At 52.5% G+C, this 18,296-nt stretch overlaps 1 protein-coding gene across 1 annotated transcript in view; it reads right to left on the bottom strand.

The window, feature by feature from the left end:
- The window catches only part of DDC (dopa decarboxylase), a 63,070-nt gene that overhangs the window by 1,726 nt on the left and 43,048 nt on the right, over window positions 1–18,296 (bottom strand). Inside the window, exons 10-13 of the mRNA XM_077781121.1 lie at window positions 13,851–13,870; window positions 9,620–9,718; window positions 6,008–6,109; window positions 1,489–1,703 (exon numbers count right to left, since the gene is read on the bottom strand). Coding sequence (XP_077637247.1) covers window positions 1,503–1,703; window positions 6,008–6,109; window positions 9,620–9,718; window positions 13,851–13,870 — 422 coding nt within the window. The 3' untranslated portion in view covers window positions 1,489–1,502. The remainder of the gene's footprint in view (window positions 1–1,488; window positions 1,704–6,007; window positions 6,110–9,619; window positions 9,719–13,850; window positions 13,871–18,296) is intronic.

Here is an 18,296-nt window from a genome sequence, read left to right as displayed (position 1 = left end):
AAAAAAAAATCCCATTTGTGCCTTTTGGATTGATAACACGTATAACTTCACAGTAATTGTGACTTCTGTCAGAAATGTAAATTTGCTGATTTTTTAGGGTGGCAGCCTCTCTCTGCGTTGTTTTGGGCACACGGGAGCAGAATCCTGACATGCTACACCTTGATGAGATTTGTGCAGACACAGGGCTGTGGAAAGGTTAATCAGAAGGGTCTGCCTGGTACAGTTTCCTTTTGTATATAACAGCAGTTATACACCCCCTTCACCCACCTCCCACTCTTTTTTTTTTTTAAGTTTATTATTTATTTTTGAAGGGGTTGCAAAGAGAGAGGGGGAGAGAGAGAGAATCCTAAGCAGACTCTGCGCTGTCAGTGTCCAGCCTGACTCGGGGCTCAAACTCCTGAACCGTGAGATCATGACCTGAGCCGAAATCAAGAGTTGGACACTTACGTGACTGAGCCACCCAGGCTCCCGATGCACATCCTTATCTAAGAAGACTGGAAATACGTGGAACTGTGATCTCTCCCAGCACCTTCCAGAGGTGCTCAAACTATACCTCTAGAGTTGCTACAGGCAGGGCGGCCCCTTTAAGAAAGGTCCTTGTCGCACCAGGAAAAGGATCTGGTCTTTCTGTACAGGATTTGAACAAGGAAAGGAGCCTCTCTGACATCATGGGCAGGAGCCCTGGATCGACCTCTTGCATAAATGAAATGCAATTTTTAACGTTCAATTTCTGGAGCACTCGTTCAGGTATTCACAGTCAAGATTAATAGTGAACAAAGTAAAGGGCACCTGGGTGGCTCAGTCGGTTAAGCGTTCATCTTCGGCTCAGGTCATGGTCTTGCGGTTCGTGGGTTTAAGCGCTGCATCAGGCTCAGCTCAGAGCTTGGAGCCTGCTTCTGATTCTGTGTCTCCCTTTCTCTCTGCCCCTTTCCCGCTTATGCTCTCTGTCTCTCAGAAATAAAAAACATTTTAAAAAGGAGGGAGTGAACAAGGTAAAACTGTATTACATCCCCCGTGGGTTATGATAAACAGTTAATGGGGCAGTGAGGACAAAGAGAGAGAAAGAGGAACATAAATCCTCAGTTGCGTCAAATTCCCTTTGTAATTTTCTCTTTCATTTTCCTTTATCCAGTTTGCCAGGTTAATCTAGAAGCTCGTTATGCTAGTAAGCTGCGTCTGTACGCACAGAAGACATCTGAAGGGAAACGACAGAGATGTGGGGTCGACAGTCTCACATAAAAGAGACTTCCCACAAAGTGGGAAGAAAGTGTCTACANATGCTAGTAAGCTGCGTCTGTACGCACAGAAGACATCTGAAGGGAAACGACAGAGATGTGGGGTCGACAGTGTCACATAAAAGAATACAAAGTGGGAAGAACGTGTCTAAGTCCCTAAGGAATCTTCCAGCCTGAGGGTCCTGCCTCTTCTTGCCCTGGAGGAAGTCCGGGCCCAGCAGAGTTGAGTGTTGGGGCCGGGCGGGCAGCTTACCTGGGGCTGGGCTTCTATTCCTTCTCTGCATCCAGCAGGTCGCTGGCCAGCTGGCTGATGTGGTCCCAGGCCAGCCGCACGTGGGCAGACTCCACGGTGCGGGAGCAGATGGCAAAGCGAAGCACGAAGTTGCCCCTCAGGTGACAGGGCACCAAGTGAATTTTTTTGGTACTGTTTATTCTTTCCAGAAGAGCTTCATTCAGCTTGTTGGAGCCCTGGAGAGATGGAGAGAGAGGGGGGCCGTGCTCAGGTGCCTGAGGACGCAAACTCGAGCTGAGCCACGCAAGGCCAGCATTAGGGGATCCTGCCACGAACCACTTTAAAGAGACCAGCTTGACTCCTGCCTTTCACGTACGATGGTAAGAAATTCAGGTAATGGTCACATCGCTGTGAAAGACTTGCCTCTCTACAGGACACATTCGGCATGGTCTAAGTACTGTCTACAGGCGACCCTTCCACGGGCCAGCGTTTTTAAGAAAGATGAAGTTCAGGGGCACCGGGGTGGCTCGGTCAGTTAAGCGTCTGACTTCAGCTCCGGTCATGATCCCGCCATTTGTGAGTTCAAACCCCACACTGGGCCCGCTGCTGTCTGCACGGAGCCCGCTTCGATTCTCTGTCACCTCTTTCCCCTCCCCCTCCCCCCACAGGCGTTCTGTCAAAAATAAACATTAAAAAAAAGTGAAGTTTTTCCTATGTGATCTATAAACTGATAAGGATAAAAGGTAGAACTGGGGCTCCAGGGGTGCCTGGGGGGCTCAGTGGGTCAGGCATCCGACTTGGGCTCAGGTCCTGATCTCCGGGTCTGTGGGTTCAAGCCCCTGCATCGGGCTCTGTGCTGACAGCTCGGAGCCTGGAGCTGCTTCAGATTCTGTGTCTCCCTCTCTGTCCCTCCCCTGCTCACACGCACTCTCTCTCTCTCTCAAAAATAAACATTTAAAAAACAAAAACAAAAAAACGGGGGCTTCAACGGGCACCAGTGAAGGGTCTCACCAGAATCAACAGAAGAATGCCTCAGCAGCACAGGACACACAGTACCGTCACATTATGGCTGGAATGTGGGGAAACTGTGAACTGTGGGACCAGCGGGCCCCAGGAGACCAGCAGCCCCCGCTCCTGGGTCAGGGGGCCGGGCGCTGACCGCGCCGCAGGGCCGCCCGTTCCCTCCCGCGGGCTGCTGTCCCCGGCGCCCGCCTCCTCATCCGTGCATCCTGCTCCCTGGCTCCTCTCCTCTTTTTTCCACTTCCAACCGCTTAAGCCCCATCATCAAGTGTGAAAGGGGGCTGGGCTGGGGCCTTGCGTCACTGGTCTGCGACCCTCAGACCGTCTGCCTTGTCCCTCTGTGTTGAGCATCGAGGCGCAGGGAGAACAATGGGAAGAGAAGAGCCCGGTTCTCAGCGGAGCACCTGCTGGATGCCCCTGCTGGCCTTGGACCTGGGCAGGCCCTCCCGGTACTGGCTGCGGGCCTTGGGGCTGGGGGGGAGGGGAAGGGGCCTACGGCAGTTCAGAAAGTTCAGAAAGCGCTGGAGCGCCGGGTCTCAACAAAGCCTGTCCTATTCAAGGATGAGGCTCTACGAGGAAGAGGCTCTGATGCAAAGGCCATGGAATTTTACCAGAAAGACTTAGAACAAGTGGGAGCGTCTGAAAGGTATATAGGGCAGAAATTAAAAGCATCTTATGCAGGAGAAAGATATGCTTGCCATTTTCAAATGGAGTAGACAAGTATATCTTCTGGTAAATAAAAGAAGCCGAACAGAAAACAGTGTGGGAGAAGAAGTGAGGGGGAGGGGAGGGAGAAGAAGGGGAGGGAGAGGGGAGGGCCATGAGGTGGGGAGGGAAAGGGGGGGAGGGGAGATCGGAGGGAAGAAAACAGGCTGAGTGAGGCAGGACACTCCTCGCTCCTGAGCATCCAGGAGCGGCTGAGATGAGCATGGGTGAAGGAAAGAAAACCAGGACGCAGTAGCTACAGTTTAGGTGCTGTGCATTAAATAAAGCCATACTAGGTACGCCGAAGCCTCGATGATGAAGGGGACAGGGGGAGCAGAGAGAAGAAAATAAGGATGAGGTGGTAGACATCGAGACCGAGAAATGAACCACAACAACAAATGTGCCCGAACAAGATGCTTCCCAGAGAAGACCCAGGATCCCTGGAATGGAGGAAACAAGCACAGCAGCTCAGGAGGAAACCTGATTGGCTGCAGAGCACCCTGGGCTTCTGGAACGGGGTGGGGGGGCTCCCTGTGCTGGTGAGGGAGGTAGGAAGGGGGCGGGCCGCCACAGGCAGGAGAGTGGGGGACAAGGCTTGGCCTTGACTTCGTGGCGCTGAGATGCCCCCGCCCGGCAATTCCACTTGTGGGAACGCGCTGCTGGACCAGCCGTGGAGCCGGAAAGCGGATTGGTGTCACTGAGGGACGGCGCAGGGAGGGCGAGGATCTGAGATTGCGGCGGTGGCTTCAGGACGCCGTGCCTCTGCTGGAACCGTCATCGTGCGTGCAGCCGACCCTCCCGCCGCTCCAGTGTGCGATGCGCGGTTCCCTTCCAGGTGCAGCTTCTCCCATACACCCAGCACAGCACTGGGAATGTGTTTTCTCTTCCCTGTGATTTGCTTAATAACAATTTCCGGGGCGCCTGCATGGCTCAGCCGGTTAAGCATCCTACCCTTGATTTCGGCCTAAGTCACGTCTCAAGGTTGGTGGGATCGAGCTTGGGATTCTCTCTCCCTCNTCTCTATTAAAAAAAAAAAAAATTAAAAGATAAAAATAACATTTTCTGTTCTCTAGCTTACTTTCTTCTTAGAAGACAGGGTGTAGTACACAGAACATACAGAATGTGTGATAAGCGACTGTGTTACCGGTAAGGCTCCTGGGCAACGGGAGGCTGTTAGCACTTAAGTTTTGAGGGAGTCAGAAGTGGATTTTCCACTTTGGGGGGGACTGGGCTCCTAACGCCCTGCCTGTAAATAGACAAAGTGTGTGGTGTGATTGCATCTCAATAAAACCACGAAAATTAAAAAGTGAAAGTCCTACCAGGACACTGGCAGTCAGAACAGAACAAAACATCTGCTCTGCGGCAAAGAGCAAAGCACATGGCCAACAGCAATCCCTCCTGAACCGTAACCAGAGGCCACCCTGCGAACCCTGCAGCTGGGACACCAATACTCTGAGATTTCCCCCGTGTCCGTGGGCACATGTGCGCCCCCTGCCCTCTGCACGCTTTCTTTAGGGTCTCCCCACTTTGTTTCTATTTTCTTAATTTTTTAAATATTTTTTTAACATTTGTTTATTCTTGAGAAACAGAGAGAGACAAAGCATGAGCAAGGGCGGTAGAGAGAGAGGGAGACACAGAATCCGAAGCAGGCTCCAGGCTCTGAGCTGTCAGCACAGAGCCCGACGCAGGGCTCGAACTCACGAACACAAGATCATGACCTGAGCCAAAGTCAGATGCTCAACTGACTGAGCCCCCCAGGCCCCTGTGGGGTCTCCCCACTTGGCACTCTGCACAGAGTCCTGTGCTGAACCCTGCACCAGAACACCAGCACCCCAGTATCTGTGTAGAGTCCAGGTTTTCTCAGCGGCTGGTTCTCATTGCCACGCGGAGGCTCCGAGCATCAGTGACGGGGGGGATACAGTTGCCGAGGGCCACCTTGTGANGTATCTGTGTAGAGTCCAGGTTTTCTCAGCGGCTGGTTCTCATTGCCACCCGGAGGCTCCGAGCATCAGTGACGGGGGGATACAGTTGCCCAGGGCCACCTTGTGTTCACAGCACATGGACAGTGCAGCTGCGCCCAGCCCTACTTTTCCCAATGGCCTCCATGCATGTGAACCAGGAGGCCAGTGGGAAAAGTAGATTCTGGAATGCATGGCTGGCCCGAGAGTTGTCAGGTGAGGCCGCCATCCAGCCTCAGTCTCACGAACTGGATTAATAAGGCACCTGGGTGTGCAGCCCTTTTCAGGTCCTTGGGAGACATGTGGTCACGATTCCCAGCTGAGATGGCTCGTGCCCTCCGTGCTCCGGGCCAGCTTCCCCTCCCACGTGAACACACTTGGCGGCAGGTGGCGGAGCGACAAGGCGCCCAGCACGTCTCACCCGGCCGTGTGCACCAGAGCCCGCGGGGGCTGGTTAAGATGCAGGGTCTGCAGCCCTGGGCTGCAGCCCGAGCTGATCCGGGGACGACACTCAGGGCAGTGAGTGCGTGCACAGGCCAGCGCCCAGAGCATTCCAGCAGCAGAGGTACACGCATGGGGAAAGTGGAGGGTACTTAGGGCCGAGGGTCTACACAGACGAGAAGGCTCAGTCCACTGGACGAGGGGCGGACAGAGGGAGTGCCTGGAGCCCAGGGGGCAGTCAGGCTGCAGTCAGGCCGGGGCAGGGCCCGGAGGGGCGAACGGCAAACACTGGAAAGTGCATGCTGAGCTCCGTCGTTTCTGGGGAGCTCATCGTTTTGTGCTTGGAGGCCACCAGCGATCCTCTCTGGTTGGTCACCGTCAAAGACCATGAAGGAGACTAAAGTAGACAAACGTACCTTCAGCCGAAAGCAGACCAGCCCCAGAGTGACTTCCGCACAGATTTCAAAGCGAGGGTCCTGGTGCAGCAGACGTTCAAACTCGTGGGCCAGCTGGACGTGCTGGAAAGGGAAGGACATCTGTCTGAGTGCCTCACTGCCACTCAGCTCAGGACTTCACCACCTAGAAAACCTCATCAGATGGCACATGCATAATTCATCTACATGCTCTCCGCCCTTTTCTTCAAGCCTTTATGTCGCCCACACGGCAGCCGTTAGGGAAAAAAGTCCCATTACCAGGAGGGAAGGACTAGTGTCTTTAGAAAAACACCAATGGCCATTTTCTTTTGTTCAGGGGACTTTTTTTTTTTTTTAGTTTTTGTTTTGTTTTGTTTTAGAGAGACAGAAAGAGAGAGAGAGAGAGAGAGAGAGAGCAAGCATGGGAGGGGTAGATAGAGAAGTAGAGAGAGAATCCCAAGCAGGCTGCATGCTCAATGGGACTCAAACTCATGACCCTGGAATCAAGACCGGAGCTGAAATAAAAAAATCGGATGGTGGGCCGACTGAGGCACCCAGGCGCCCCTCAGAGGACTATTTTAATCTCACCAAAACAATCAGGTATAATCTTAAATCCTATTTAAACATCCTGGTAAAGACTGAATAGCTAGCCCTACTGAGAAGCCTCTGGTGCTGAGGGTTGAGGGCCCCGCCTTCCTGTCCCCATGCAGCCCACCGCGTAGGCGCTGCCATAGTTATGCCCACTTTTCAGGTAAGGAAACTGAGGGCATGATGGTAACGCAGCTGCCCGTCCCCGAAGCTTCAGTTCTGCGGTGCCAGGGTTGGCTGTTATCCAACAGCGCTTGCCACCAAGCGGAAGGAATGACAGTCCCCATCACATGTGACAAATGCCTCCCTCTCGCTGAATTCCCACCTTATTTGACTTCTAGTGGTTCCTGGAGCTCAAAAGGGGGGATGCAAACAGGGAACAAGCTCGCACAGAGCGTGTGTTGCTTCTTGCAGACCTGGGCGCCCATCTTGGTGCTCAGGGCTAGGTGCTTGGTGCTCTCACGTAGGTTGGGGGCGGGGGGCGCGACTCTGAGTAGAAGCCCTTCTGGGGAGTATTGTTGGGACCGAAGCCTCATTGGACTGTGCGGCTCCCGGTCCCGTAATAAATGTGGTGCCACTAGAGGGCGCCAAAGACTTCGTGCTGGCGGGTCTGTTCTCTGCAGATGGGTCCCCAAGGAGCTCTCCACCTGCCTCGGGACAGTCCCGTCCCTTCCTGAAAGGCCAGATGGGAGCCCTCTCGGGGCGAGGCATGGACTGGTTTTTGCTGTTTTTTGTTGTTGTTGTTTTTGTCATATTCGGCATTTATTTATTTACTTGTTTATATTCTCAAGTTAGTTAACACACATTGTAGTCTGGGCTTCAGGAGTAGAACCCAGTGACTCATGCCTTACACACGACACCCGGTGCTCATGTCAACAGGGGCCCTCCTTAATGCCCATCACCCACTTTCCCCACCCCCATCAACTCTCAGTTTGGGATTCATTCCTGGGCTCAATATTCGCCCATCCATCAATGTGATACATCACATGCCTAGAAGAAAGGATAAGAATCCTGTCAATAGATGCAGAAACAGTATTTGACAAAATACAACATCCTGTCTTAATAAAAACCCTCAAGAAAGTCAGGACAGAAGGAACATACCCGAACATCATAAAAACCATGTGTGAAAGACCCACAGCTTGATATTAGCTTTCCCCGAGATCAGGAACACGACAGGGATGTCCACTCTCATGGCTGTTATTCAGCGTAGTGCTGGAAATCCTAGCCTCAGCAATCAGACAACAAAATGCAATAGAAGGCATCCAAACTGGCAAGGAAAAAGTCACGCTTTCACTCTTCGCAGATGACATGACACTCTACATGGAAAATCCAAATGACTCCACCCAAAAGCTGCTAGAACTGACACATGAATTCAGCAAAGTCACAGGATATGAAATCAACATACAGAAGTCAGTTGCATTTCTATACACTAATAATGAAGCAGCAGAAAGATCAGGCAATCGATCCCATCCACAGTTGCATCAAGAAATCATAAAATACCTAGGAAATACCTAACCAAAGATATAAAAGACCTGTACTTTGAAAACTATAGAAAGCTTATGAAAGACACTGAAGAAGACACAAAGTAACAGAAAATCATTCCATGCTCATGGACTCGAAGAACAAACATCGTTAAAATGTCGATACTACCCAAACCAATCCACATATTCAATGCTATCCCTATCGAAATAGCACTGGAATTCTTCAGAGGTCGAAAACAACCCTAATGTGTGTATGGAACCAGAAAGGTCCCTAAATAACCAAAGTAATGTGGAAAAAGAAAACCAAAGCTGGAGGCATCACAATCCCGGACGTTAGCCTGTATTACAAAGCCGTAATCATCAAGACAGTGTGGTGCTGGTGCACAGACAGACACTGAGGTCAATGGAATCGAACAGAGAACCCAGAAATGGACCCACAAATATATGAGACATGGAGTGTTTTTATAAGAAGCAGCTTAATCACACCCAGGGGCCCCTGAGCCTTAAGCTAAGGTGACAGAAGCCACTCAATTTTTGTCAAAGAAGTTGAATCCTTAGTATATTTGAGGGCGTGTTCTCGCATGGGGAGGGGCATCTTGCACCCATAAACTCACACACAGACACTCCTTTCCTAGTTCCTTGCCCCAGAGGCCCTCCTGGAGGATGCCAGCTCCTACGGGCCCTCACGGCAGCCCTGTCCCATAGACCGATGCCAGTGTGTGTGGCGTTCCCCAGGCCACGTGCCCCGCACAGAGGCAGAGCCCGCAGCCACTGTGTGCTGCCCACAGCCACACAACAGACTGAGCTGTGGCGCCGGGACTTAAATCGTCACTGTCACCAGTCAGAGACCACAGGCATCCCTGCCTCCAGGAAGCCTGAGGCCCTCTGTCCAGCAAGATGTCCCCGTGGCTGAGGAAGGGCACCAGCCTGGGAGGGACCAGCTGGGAATCGGCAGCCCTGTGCAGCCCGCTAGTGGGCGGGCCTTGGGGGAGTCCCAGCACATACTCTGGCCTCCATTTCTTCAGTTGTTTAAAATAAAAATGGCAGGGTGATGGGCCTGAAGGTAGACCGGTTGTGCTCACATTGTAGAGCCCGTCACGGCTGCCTGGTTCACTTACAACAGAGATTGCTGGGGCCCCCACCCGAGAGGACAAGGCCAGGCCTGTGCTGCTGGTCGGGGGACGTGCTGAGAAGCCCTGGGCCTAAGCCCATGAGTTCCCAGAAGCTTTAAGATTCTCCCATGCTGGCTGTGTTTGGGGGGAAACGTACTGTGTTCTCGTGTCCGTGCCGCCATTGTTGGCTGGACCTGCCACAGGCGAGATGTGTTGTCTTCCTTTTGCATTTCTCTCGGCCCGATGGCCTGTAGTCTTCATGGAAGCATCCAGAAGGTCCATGATCATGCACTGGCCATCTTCTAAATGGCCAACCCTCAGCAGCCCAAACCAACCTCTATCATGTAGTATTTGCTCATTAAGCCATCATCCTTCATTTCTGAAGACTAAGGCGTCCCTGACATTCCCCAGATAAGTAATGAAAGCATAGTCACCTTGCGGATGTACGCCTGCAGTCCCTTGACGCCGTACATCCTGAAAACAAACCACATCTTCAAAGAGCGAAACCTTCGGCCCAGCGGCAACTGCCAGTGCTGAAACGGAACAGAAACGCCGCATCAGGGGGGAAAGGACTGAGAGCTGGTGTTCTCCAGCTCATGAGGCGCCTGTTTCTCTCGGAGACAGCTGATTCCCTAGCCCCCCGTCTGGCCACCGTGCCCCACTGCGGATGTGGGGTGAGCAGAGCCCACGGCTAGAGACTCTCTCTGCAGAGCCCTGAGACAGAGGAGGACGGACCGGGCTGTTTACTGGGAAGGCCCTGTGTCCGCAGAGCGAGTGTTTGCGGATTGTGCCCGGGATGGAGTTCACCAGTCAGCGGGGGCACGAGAGGGGCTCTCGCTGGTTCCTCCACCTGCGGGCAGGCAGAGGCTGAAACCCACGCCTTCTGCTCAGCGGGTTCCCTGTCTGTTCTGGCACCCTTTTCTAGAACAACAGGGGTTCTCTTCCTGCCCCACCAGCTGCCAGCCACAGAATGACCCGCAAGATGGTCCCTAGAAAGTACAAGCCCCACATGCTGGTCCTCCAATAAGTTTTCCCTAGTTTTTCCTAGATCTGCCTGTCAGTCGGCTGGCACTGCACCTGCTATGGGGCCCTCCAGTGGTGGCAAATGTACTAAAGCCAGCAAGATAGGACCCAGAAGGTGGGGCGCCTGGGTGACTCAGTTGGTTAAACGTCCGACTTTGGCTCAGGTCGTGATCGTGCGGTTTGTGAGTTCGAGCCCAGCATCAGGCTCTGTGCTGACAGCTCGGAGCTTGGAGCTTGCTTGTATTCTGTGTCTCCCTCTCTCTCCCTGCCCCTCCCCTGCTCATCCTCTGTCTCTGTCTCTCTCAAAAATATATAGAGATTAAAAAATTTTTTTTTAAAAAGGAAGGACCCAGAAGGGAGGGAGGGCCAGGGGGCATTTGAGATGATAAAACACGGGCACTTCATTGTGACTTTTCAAATAGTGAAGGGCTATCACTTACAGAGAAGATGCTGAGGGCACGTCAGGCTCCCTCTCTGTTCCCTGGACCTTCCCTGCAGGGCAGGGCTCCCAGAGGGCTGCAGTGGGGGGGGGGGTAGCACAGCCCGGACCCTCCCCCAGGGCGCCTGTGATGGGCACAGTGGGGCCCTGCTCCCTCCTAGCGCAGCGGGCAGGCGGGTTTGAACCTTCATGCCTGGCGCACCCAGGCCGCGCCGCCTCTGAACTGCAATTGCATCGCCAGAGGGCTCCCAGCAAGGGCCTCACGGAAGCCTCTCAAGTTGCAGAGAAACAGGGGACCCGCTATTTACGCTCAGAGGCACCCGAGGCATTGTCACTCTGTGCACGCCAGGCACGGCGCTCAGCGGGTTCACACAGCATCTCACTGTGTCATCCCAGCGCCGTGAAGCCAGGGCTAGTGTCAGCATCTTACGGGAGAAGAGCAGGCGTGGAGCGGCGAGGGGCCCCCGTGCGATGCCCCAGGGCCTGAATCACACCCGCTGACCCACATCCCTCTTACTGGGCAGCGCGTCTGCACGTTGCTGGGGAGAAGCCAAACTAACTGCCTTTTTGGAAAGTCAGAAAGACTACCACCCCCACGAACTAACTCCCGAGCAGCAAATCAGTGCTTTGCGGCCATTGTTCGCCACAGATGCTGCCTTCCAAAATCGCTCCTCACCACGTCAGCGAACGTCCCGGAAATCAAAACGGGACTGGAGTCTAACACGTGGAGGAATAGCTTCATTCATTAATTAGTAACAGTTTAGTGCATCTTCACGCTGGGAGGAATAGCTTAGGACTAGACTTAATTTCTAGGAGTGCTCACTTCGGCAGCACATATGCTAAAATCAGACTTAATTTCTATGGCCATGGAGGAAAAACGCACTCAGTTTAATTGAGGGCTTATTCAAAGGTGGCCCTAACATGCTGTCACCCCCTGTCCGGAGCCTGGGGCAGGACTGGGATGGATGCCCCCCCGGAGCAGAAATTCCCTTAGCACGCCGCCTGTGAGTTCCGAGGCGACAGGACTCTGACTTGTTTGCCATTTTATTCCCAGCCCCTCCCCAGGCTCCAAGGGCCCATCCCGTAAGGTTTTATGGACTATTGTTGACCACTGTACTTAAATAGTCCGCAGGAAAATCCATTCCTCATACACGGGCCACCTAAAATGATTCTGCATGTAGAAGTCAATCAGTATTCAATGCACCAAAGGAGCTATTTATGGGTACTTTTCCCTCCACAACTGAAAATTTTAAAACCTTATTCCGGGGTGTCCCATATGTTGTATCACTCTTCACAAGCCACCAAAACGGACCAGAAGATGTCTTTTCCTCACTCAGATAGCATGGGGGTTGTGAGGCTCAGTGAGTGAGCTTTTGATCTAGCTCACTCTTAATTAGGTTCTGCAGATTATTTGACCTGAAACCTCTGTCTCCACATCTGTGAAATGGGTATGATGATGGCCCACTTTGCCTAAGACCAGGTAAATTGTATGTAAATGTGACTACCTTTGCCTCTTCGGTCATTCACAAGAAGGCATGATGGAAAACCCCCTTCGCCAGGGTGGTCCCAAGCCCTCCTCCTGGTGCTGAGTGTGCCCTGTGCCCGCATCCCTTGAGGGCTGACTGTCCTGCTGGGGGCTGCTCATGCCTTTCACCCCGTACTTCCTGGACTAGGCCTGGGACCGGGCCTAGAATCCCAGGGGTCTCCTCCGCAGCCTGGAGGCTGCGACCACCTCGGGTTGAAGTTTCCAACATCTTTGAACAAAACGGTGATGATGTCTGTGATATTCTTTTTTTTTTTTTTTCATCTGTTGAGCCCAGCACTCCCTCGTCAAGAACAGCCCGGGGCCCCAGGGCATTTGCCCCGAATTCACTCTAAAGGAAGAAACCATAAAAGAGCTCCAGAAGCACCTATATGTGCATCAAAAAGGACAGACATCCCTACATTCTAGCTAAGATAGCAGTAAAATGGACAGACAATACAGCCAGGGGCCCTCCAGGGCTGTGGCACAGAGAGAGGGTCAGTGGGATGCAGGTGACACATTACCTGTGAGGAGTCAATGGAAAGAACACCACCACTAGGGAGAAACCGGTGCCCCAGGCCCTTTGCACAGCCAGGGCCCAGACACAGACTCCCCTACTGAGGCTGCCACTGACCTGCGTACTCTTTCCTGGCGGGAATGCCATGCGTTTGCCCCCACGTGACCTCTCCTACTTCGGGGAGATGATATTCTAAGGACTTGCTTAGGCGCATCCGTTTTTAGAGGACGCTCTGCTCCAAGGCAGTTTCCCCACCCTTCTCATTTGCTCCCCCGTGAACTTGATCCTCTTATTCACCTGCGGAGAATACACTGTGTGCCATCCCCCTGGCTCTTCCTGGAGGCGCAGCAGGACCTAAAGCATGATTATCCAAGACGACCTCGCAAGCCGGGGGGACGGCGGCCACAGTGCTGCCCACCCGCCTGGACACAGGCCCCTCCCAGACAGCAGGTGGCCCAACCCAGAGCGTTCTCATAACGTGTTAGAAATGGCAGAAGGAGAAGCCAAGTGGAACCCGCCGAGCGCCCTCTGAGGAACTGGAACATTCTCCCCAGGGCCAGGAACAGCCAGCAGCAAGGAGCAGCGTGTTTCAGATCTGTCTCTGCCCGGCGGCTGGCAGCGGTGTGCCGAATGGCTACCCTGGCGTGCATGGCCATCTGTGCCCCGTCTCCCTCGGGAGCCTGGGGGTCCAGGAGGGGGCACGGGGCCTCGCTCATCTCTGGGAAGCTGCCAGAGACGCGCACAGCTGCCGGCTGAGGAAGGGGCCATCAGAGCCCCGCTGTGGTCTCTGGCTCTGATCTCCCACTGCCGTAAGGGGAGAGTGTGCGCCCCAGGAGCGCGGCGGCCCGCTGAGCACACGGACCATGTGATCTAAGGAGAACACCTGCTCCTACAGAGGAGTCTGGGTGCAAAGCTTCCTGCCTCCTTCCCAGGGGCGCAGGCAAGATCGTTTCCTCCTGATTCGACACCCGGAATTGGTGGGCTCAGCACAGCTGTCGGCTGCCTGGCTTAGGACCCAGCTAGAAGGTGTCCTCTCGTGTGACTCTGAGCCTGAGGTGAACAGGGGGGAGCAGCCGGGGTTACAGCCCACGGCAGGACCCAGCTCTGGGTTCACACTCTCGACTACCTGAGACCCGGACTCAACAAGCCAAATCTCCCACTTACCCGATAGTCGGTGATAAGCCCTGGAAAAGAGGAAGAAAGAGAAAAAGGAAGCCGTCAGACACATGGTTGATTACATGCCTCTTCCTTCTCATTCTCAAGGTAAATTTCTTGTGTCCCATCTGTCACCTCCTGCACCAGACATGAGACCGTGGAGGGCAGAGGCTGGGTGTTTGGGGGCAGGGGGTACTTCCCAAGGTACCAGATCCAAGGGGCTTTCCAGGACAGCAGCATTCCCGGGACAAACTGGAAATGCTGGATTACGAGTGGGCTCCCATTTGCTTCACTTTCTATGGTTACGGAAGCACAAAATCAGAGCTTTCTTCTGGTGCCCAGCAGTAAGTCGGCATTTGGAGCTTGTAAAGCCTTGCTCGTGCACTCATTCATGCATGGGAAGGTGAATTGTGATATACAGAGTGAGTAGGATAGAAGACAAGAATCTAACTTTTGGGGAGCCTGGGGGGCTTAATTGATTGAGCGTCTGACTTTGGCTCGGGTCATGATCTCACAGTTCGCGGGTTCAAGCCCCATGACGGGCTCTGCACTGACAGCTCAGAGCCTGGAGCCTGCTTCGGATTCTGTGTCTCCCTCTCTCTCTGCCCCTCCCCGGCTCATGCTATCCCTCTATCTCAAAGATAAATAAGCATTAAAAATATTAATACAAAAAAATAAAAAATAAATAAAATGAATGTCTGGTTTGTGTTCAGTCTCCCCTTGTGTCTAAAGCAGTAAAGCCAAGGACCGTCTGGAGGACAGAACATGGGACCAAGAATCTCACACACGGGGTTTGCTACGTGGTGATCTAATTACGAAAATGCACTACAGCCCTGTGTTTCTGCATCTGACCCTCTAACGTAGTCCAGACAAGGCACGGCTGTGGTTCATCAGGGTCCCCCGCCTTCCCAAGTAGGAGCAATGGTTGCCTGGCCACAGCCCCACGGAGCAGCGGACAAGACCTGATGCAATGCACGCCCACCTCAAAGACGGCTCTGCATCCGCCGTGTAGACGGCTGTACACTATACTTGCAAGGAAATCTAAAGTGGCCGCTCATTATTGACTCTTTAACTGCCATCTGGACACACCAGGCATCTTAATTAGGGCCATACGATGATAGGGATGGGACAACATTCAGGGCCACTGTGCTAGGTTCGACCTTAGGAGGGACCCTGAGATGGAAGCCCAGAGCCGCACACCCCGGGTCAACTCCCAGCCACTGCTCCCTGCACCACGTGAAATGGGATTGTCAGACATCAGCAGCAGGGTCACCAGAAGTGACCCGGCAGGGATGCAAGACACCAGCAGACATCAAACGACAGCACCCAAAATATTCGTGGCACATAAGGAGCACTCAGTAAGAGTCTTAGAAACCCAGATGATGCCGGATGATGTCGTGTGCGAAGATGAATGGCCCTTCCTTTTAGTTTATATCACTGCGCCATCCCCTTAGCCTCTAGCCACGTGTGGCCACTGAAATCTCACTAAAATGAGATACAATTAAAAATTGAGCTCTTTGGGACACCTGGGTGGCTCCATCAGTGGAATGCCCGACTTCAGCTCAGGTCATGATCTTGAGGTTCATGAGTTCGAGCCCCACATCGGGCTCTGCGCTGCCAGCCTGTCAGCACAGAGCCTGCTTGGGATCTTCTGTCCCCCTATTTCTGCCTCCTCTGCTTGCACTCTCCCCAAAATAAATAAATAATAAGCTTTAAAAATTTTTTAAAAATATTTATTTATTTTTGAGACAGGGAGAGACAGCATGAGCAGGGGAGGGGCAGAGAGAGGGGGAGACACAGAATCAGAAGCAGGCTCCAGGCTCTGAGCTGTCAGCACAGAGCCCAACGCGGGGCTCGAACCCACGAACCGTGAGATCATGACCTGAGCCAAAGTCAGACTCCACCCAGGCGCACCAAACAAATAATAAGTTTTATGTGCCTGCTCAGTCTTTACAAGTACAGAAGATACATATGGGGTGAGCAGCTTCTAAATTTGCAAATGGCACCAAAATAAATAAATAAATAAATAAATAAGTAAATAATAACACGTGAGACTGGCAAGAAATAGGACCAGCTGACAACAGTGGCTACACTGGGGGGTGTGGTCATGANTCTTCGAGTTTCCAAATGTACAGTTTCTGTAATGAAAGAGTTTATCTGAAAAGCGTGTGTAACAGGTGCGGCCACTTTCCCCTGTCACCCGCATTGTGACGGGGCCGTCTGCCATGTGTATAAAAAGCCATCCCCTAGTTTGGTGCTAGTTCAAGGTCTACCCCTAGCTGGAGGCACCGATGAGACAAACTCATACGACGCATGACTTAACTGCAGGGATGTACATGAGCGGCAGTCGCGCCCACCCTGCTGTCCCAGCAGAAGGACACTTGGAGCTCAGGTTCCAACGGGGCAGAGGGACAATAGTCACAAACCAGAGAGCAGGTGGCTCTCCCACTGCGTGAGAGTCACGTGCCGTGAAGGAGCCACAAGGGTGAAGGGACGGGAGGGCATTGGCCTAAGTGCAGAGACCTGGGAAGACGTCACTGAGGTCTTTTGTCCTGGACCCAGTGATGAGAGGAAGACATCCTAATGACCCCCAGGCGGGACAGTGGGCCACTGTGGTCCTGCGAGCTGAGCGGAGCCACGGGGCAGTCGTGAGCGAGTTTTTCAATCATTAAATAAAGAAGAGACTGCTTTGTTGAACAGGAAGAACCATAAAACGCTCTAAAGAAGGTTTCATTTCAAGGAGCAGAGGGCTTAGCGACCCTGACAAATAAGCCCTTACATCCACTGGCCATTAAAGCCCAAAGCTGATTTTTGATGATCTACTTGTTAAACGCAAAACGGGACATTGTTTTTGTTGACTTAGAGAGGTTTTCCTGGTTTTCTTTTTAAGGGAAAGAATCCAAATAACTAATATTATTCATCTCTAACAGCCATAGCCAAGATCTCAATAGGAAACAGCCTTTCTATAAAAGTGGAATAAAATAATTTTTTGTCTAGAGAAGTGGGCTTTCCTCAGATGCCCTTGGCTTAAACTCATTCCAAGAATCACTTCACGGTTTAAGGGCTACATTTCGCTTTTTAACTGTCATGGCTGCAAAGAGTTTCGTCATCCAAACATGAAATATATATTTTTAAATATAAGCATTTGGAAGTTGGTCCATAATTTCACACTGTTTCAGGCCAATTCAATTTTTTAAAAACCAGACCTTATTTTTTAGGGTAGTTTTAGGTCCTGAGCAAAACGGAGCAGGTATGTAGAAACTGTGAATATCAAAGGGGTGAGGGTCTGCACTGCACCTGAGAACACCGACATTTAAAAGTAATAGTTCTAAGTGTGTTTTTAAAACTACAAAAATGGTGGGGCGCCTGGGTGGCTCAGTCGGTTAAGCATCCGACTTCGGCTCAGGTCATGATCTCACGGTTTGTGGGTTTGAGCTCCGCCTCTGGCTCTGTGCTGACAGCTCGGAGCCTGGAGCCTGCTTCGGATTCTGTGCCTCCCTCTCTCTCTGCCCCTTCCCAGCTCATGGTCTGTCTCTCTGTCTTTCTCTTTCTCTCTCAAAAATAAATAAATGTTAAAAAATTAAAAAAAAAAACTGCCAACATGTAGAGGAAATTAAGAAAATTCACAAGGAATGATACCATCCAGCTGTAAGCAGTATTTACATCTGGAAAGATTTCATTCCATGCATTTAAAAAACAACTTTTGTATTGTTGGCATCATTCTTCTCAATATCCGATTCTTAGTTCTTTGATAAGAATCTCAGAGAGGGGCACCTGGGGGTGCTCAGCTGGGTGAGCGTCTGACTCTTGATTTCAGCTCAGGTCATGATCCCAGGGTTGTGGGATTGAGCTTCACGTTGGGCTCTGCTCTTAGCATGGAGGCTGCTTGGGATTCTCTCTCTCTCTCTCTCTCAAATGAAAACAAAGGAGCTATTTTGTATTTTCTAGGAATTGTGTTGCATGACAGGTATTTCAGGAGGAGGCTCTGGAGAAATTCCTCCGGCATCTCCTCACCACCCTGAGCCCCACTGTGGCCTCGGAGCACCATCACCACCCCCAGCCCACCGCCCCACTCCGGACTCTGCAGGCACGGAGGTGGCTCACACCCTGCACGAGAGAGGGTCTGCAAGCCCAACTGACAAGAGGCACATGGCTGTGTGGATCCTGCCCTGGAGGCATCCAGGTTTCCCTTCCCTTCCAGAACCCCCAGCTCCCTCCCCAGCTCCCCACCGCCACCAGCACCCCAGCCTCCCTTCCCCCTGATGGTGTGAGTATAAGCCGATGCACATTCTCAGAGAGATAGAGGGCAATCATTCTTTTTAAAGATGCTACCCTGGAGTTGTCCACACCAGCACTGAAAGCTGTGCCCCCGGCTCCTGCGCTGAGCTGAGCAGTTCTGGAGCGCCCCTCACCCCCAAGGCAGCCCAAGGCCCCCTCCCCACCCCCTGGCCAAGA

This window comes from Crocuta crocuta, unplaced genomic scaffold (assembly GCF_008692635.1).
Source record: "Crocuta crocuta isolate KB4526 unplaced genomic scaffold, BGI_CrCroc_1.0 scaffold108, whole genome shotgun sequence".
NCBI lineage: Eukaryota > Metazoa > Chordata > Mammalia > Carnivora > Hyaenidae > Crocuta > Crocuta crocuta.
This window is presented reverse-complemented; position numbering and strand designations above follow the sequence as displayed.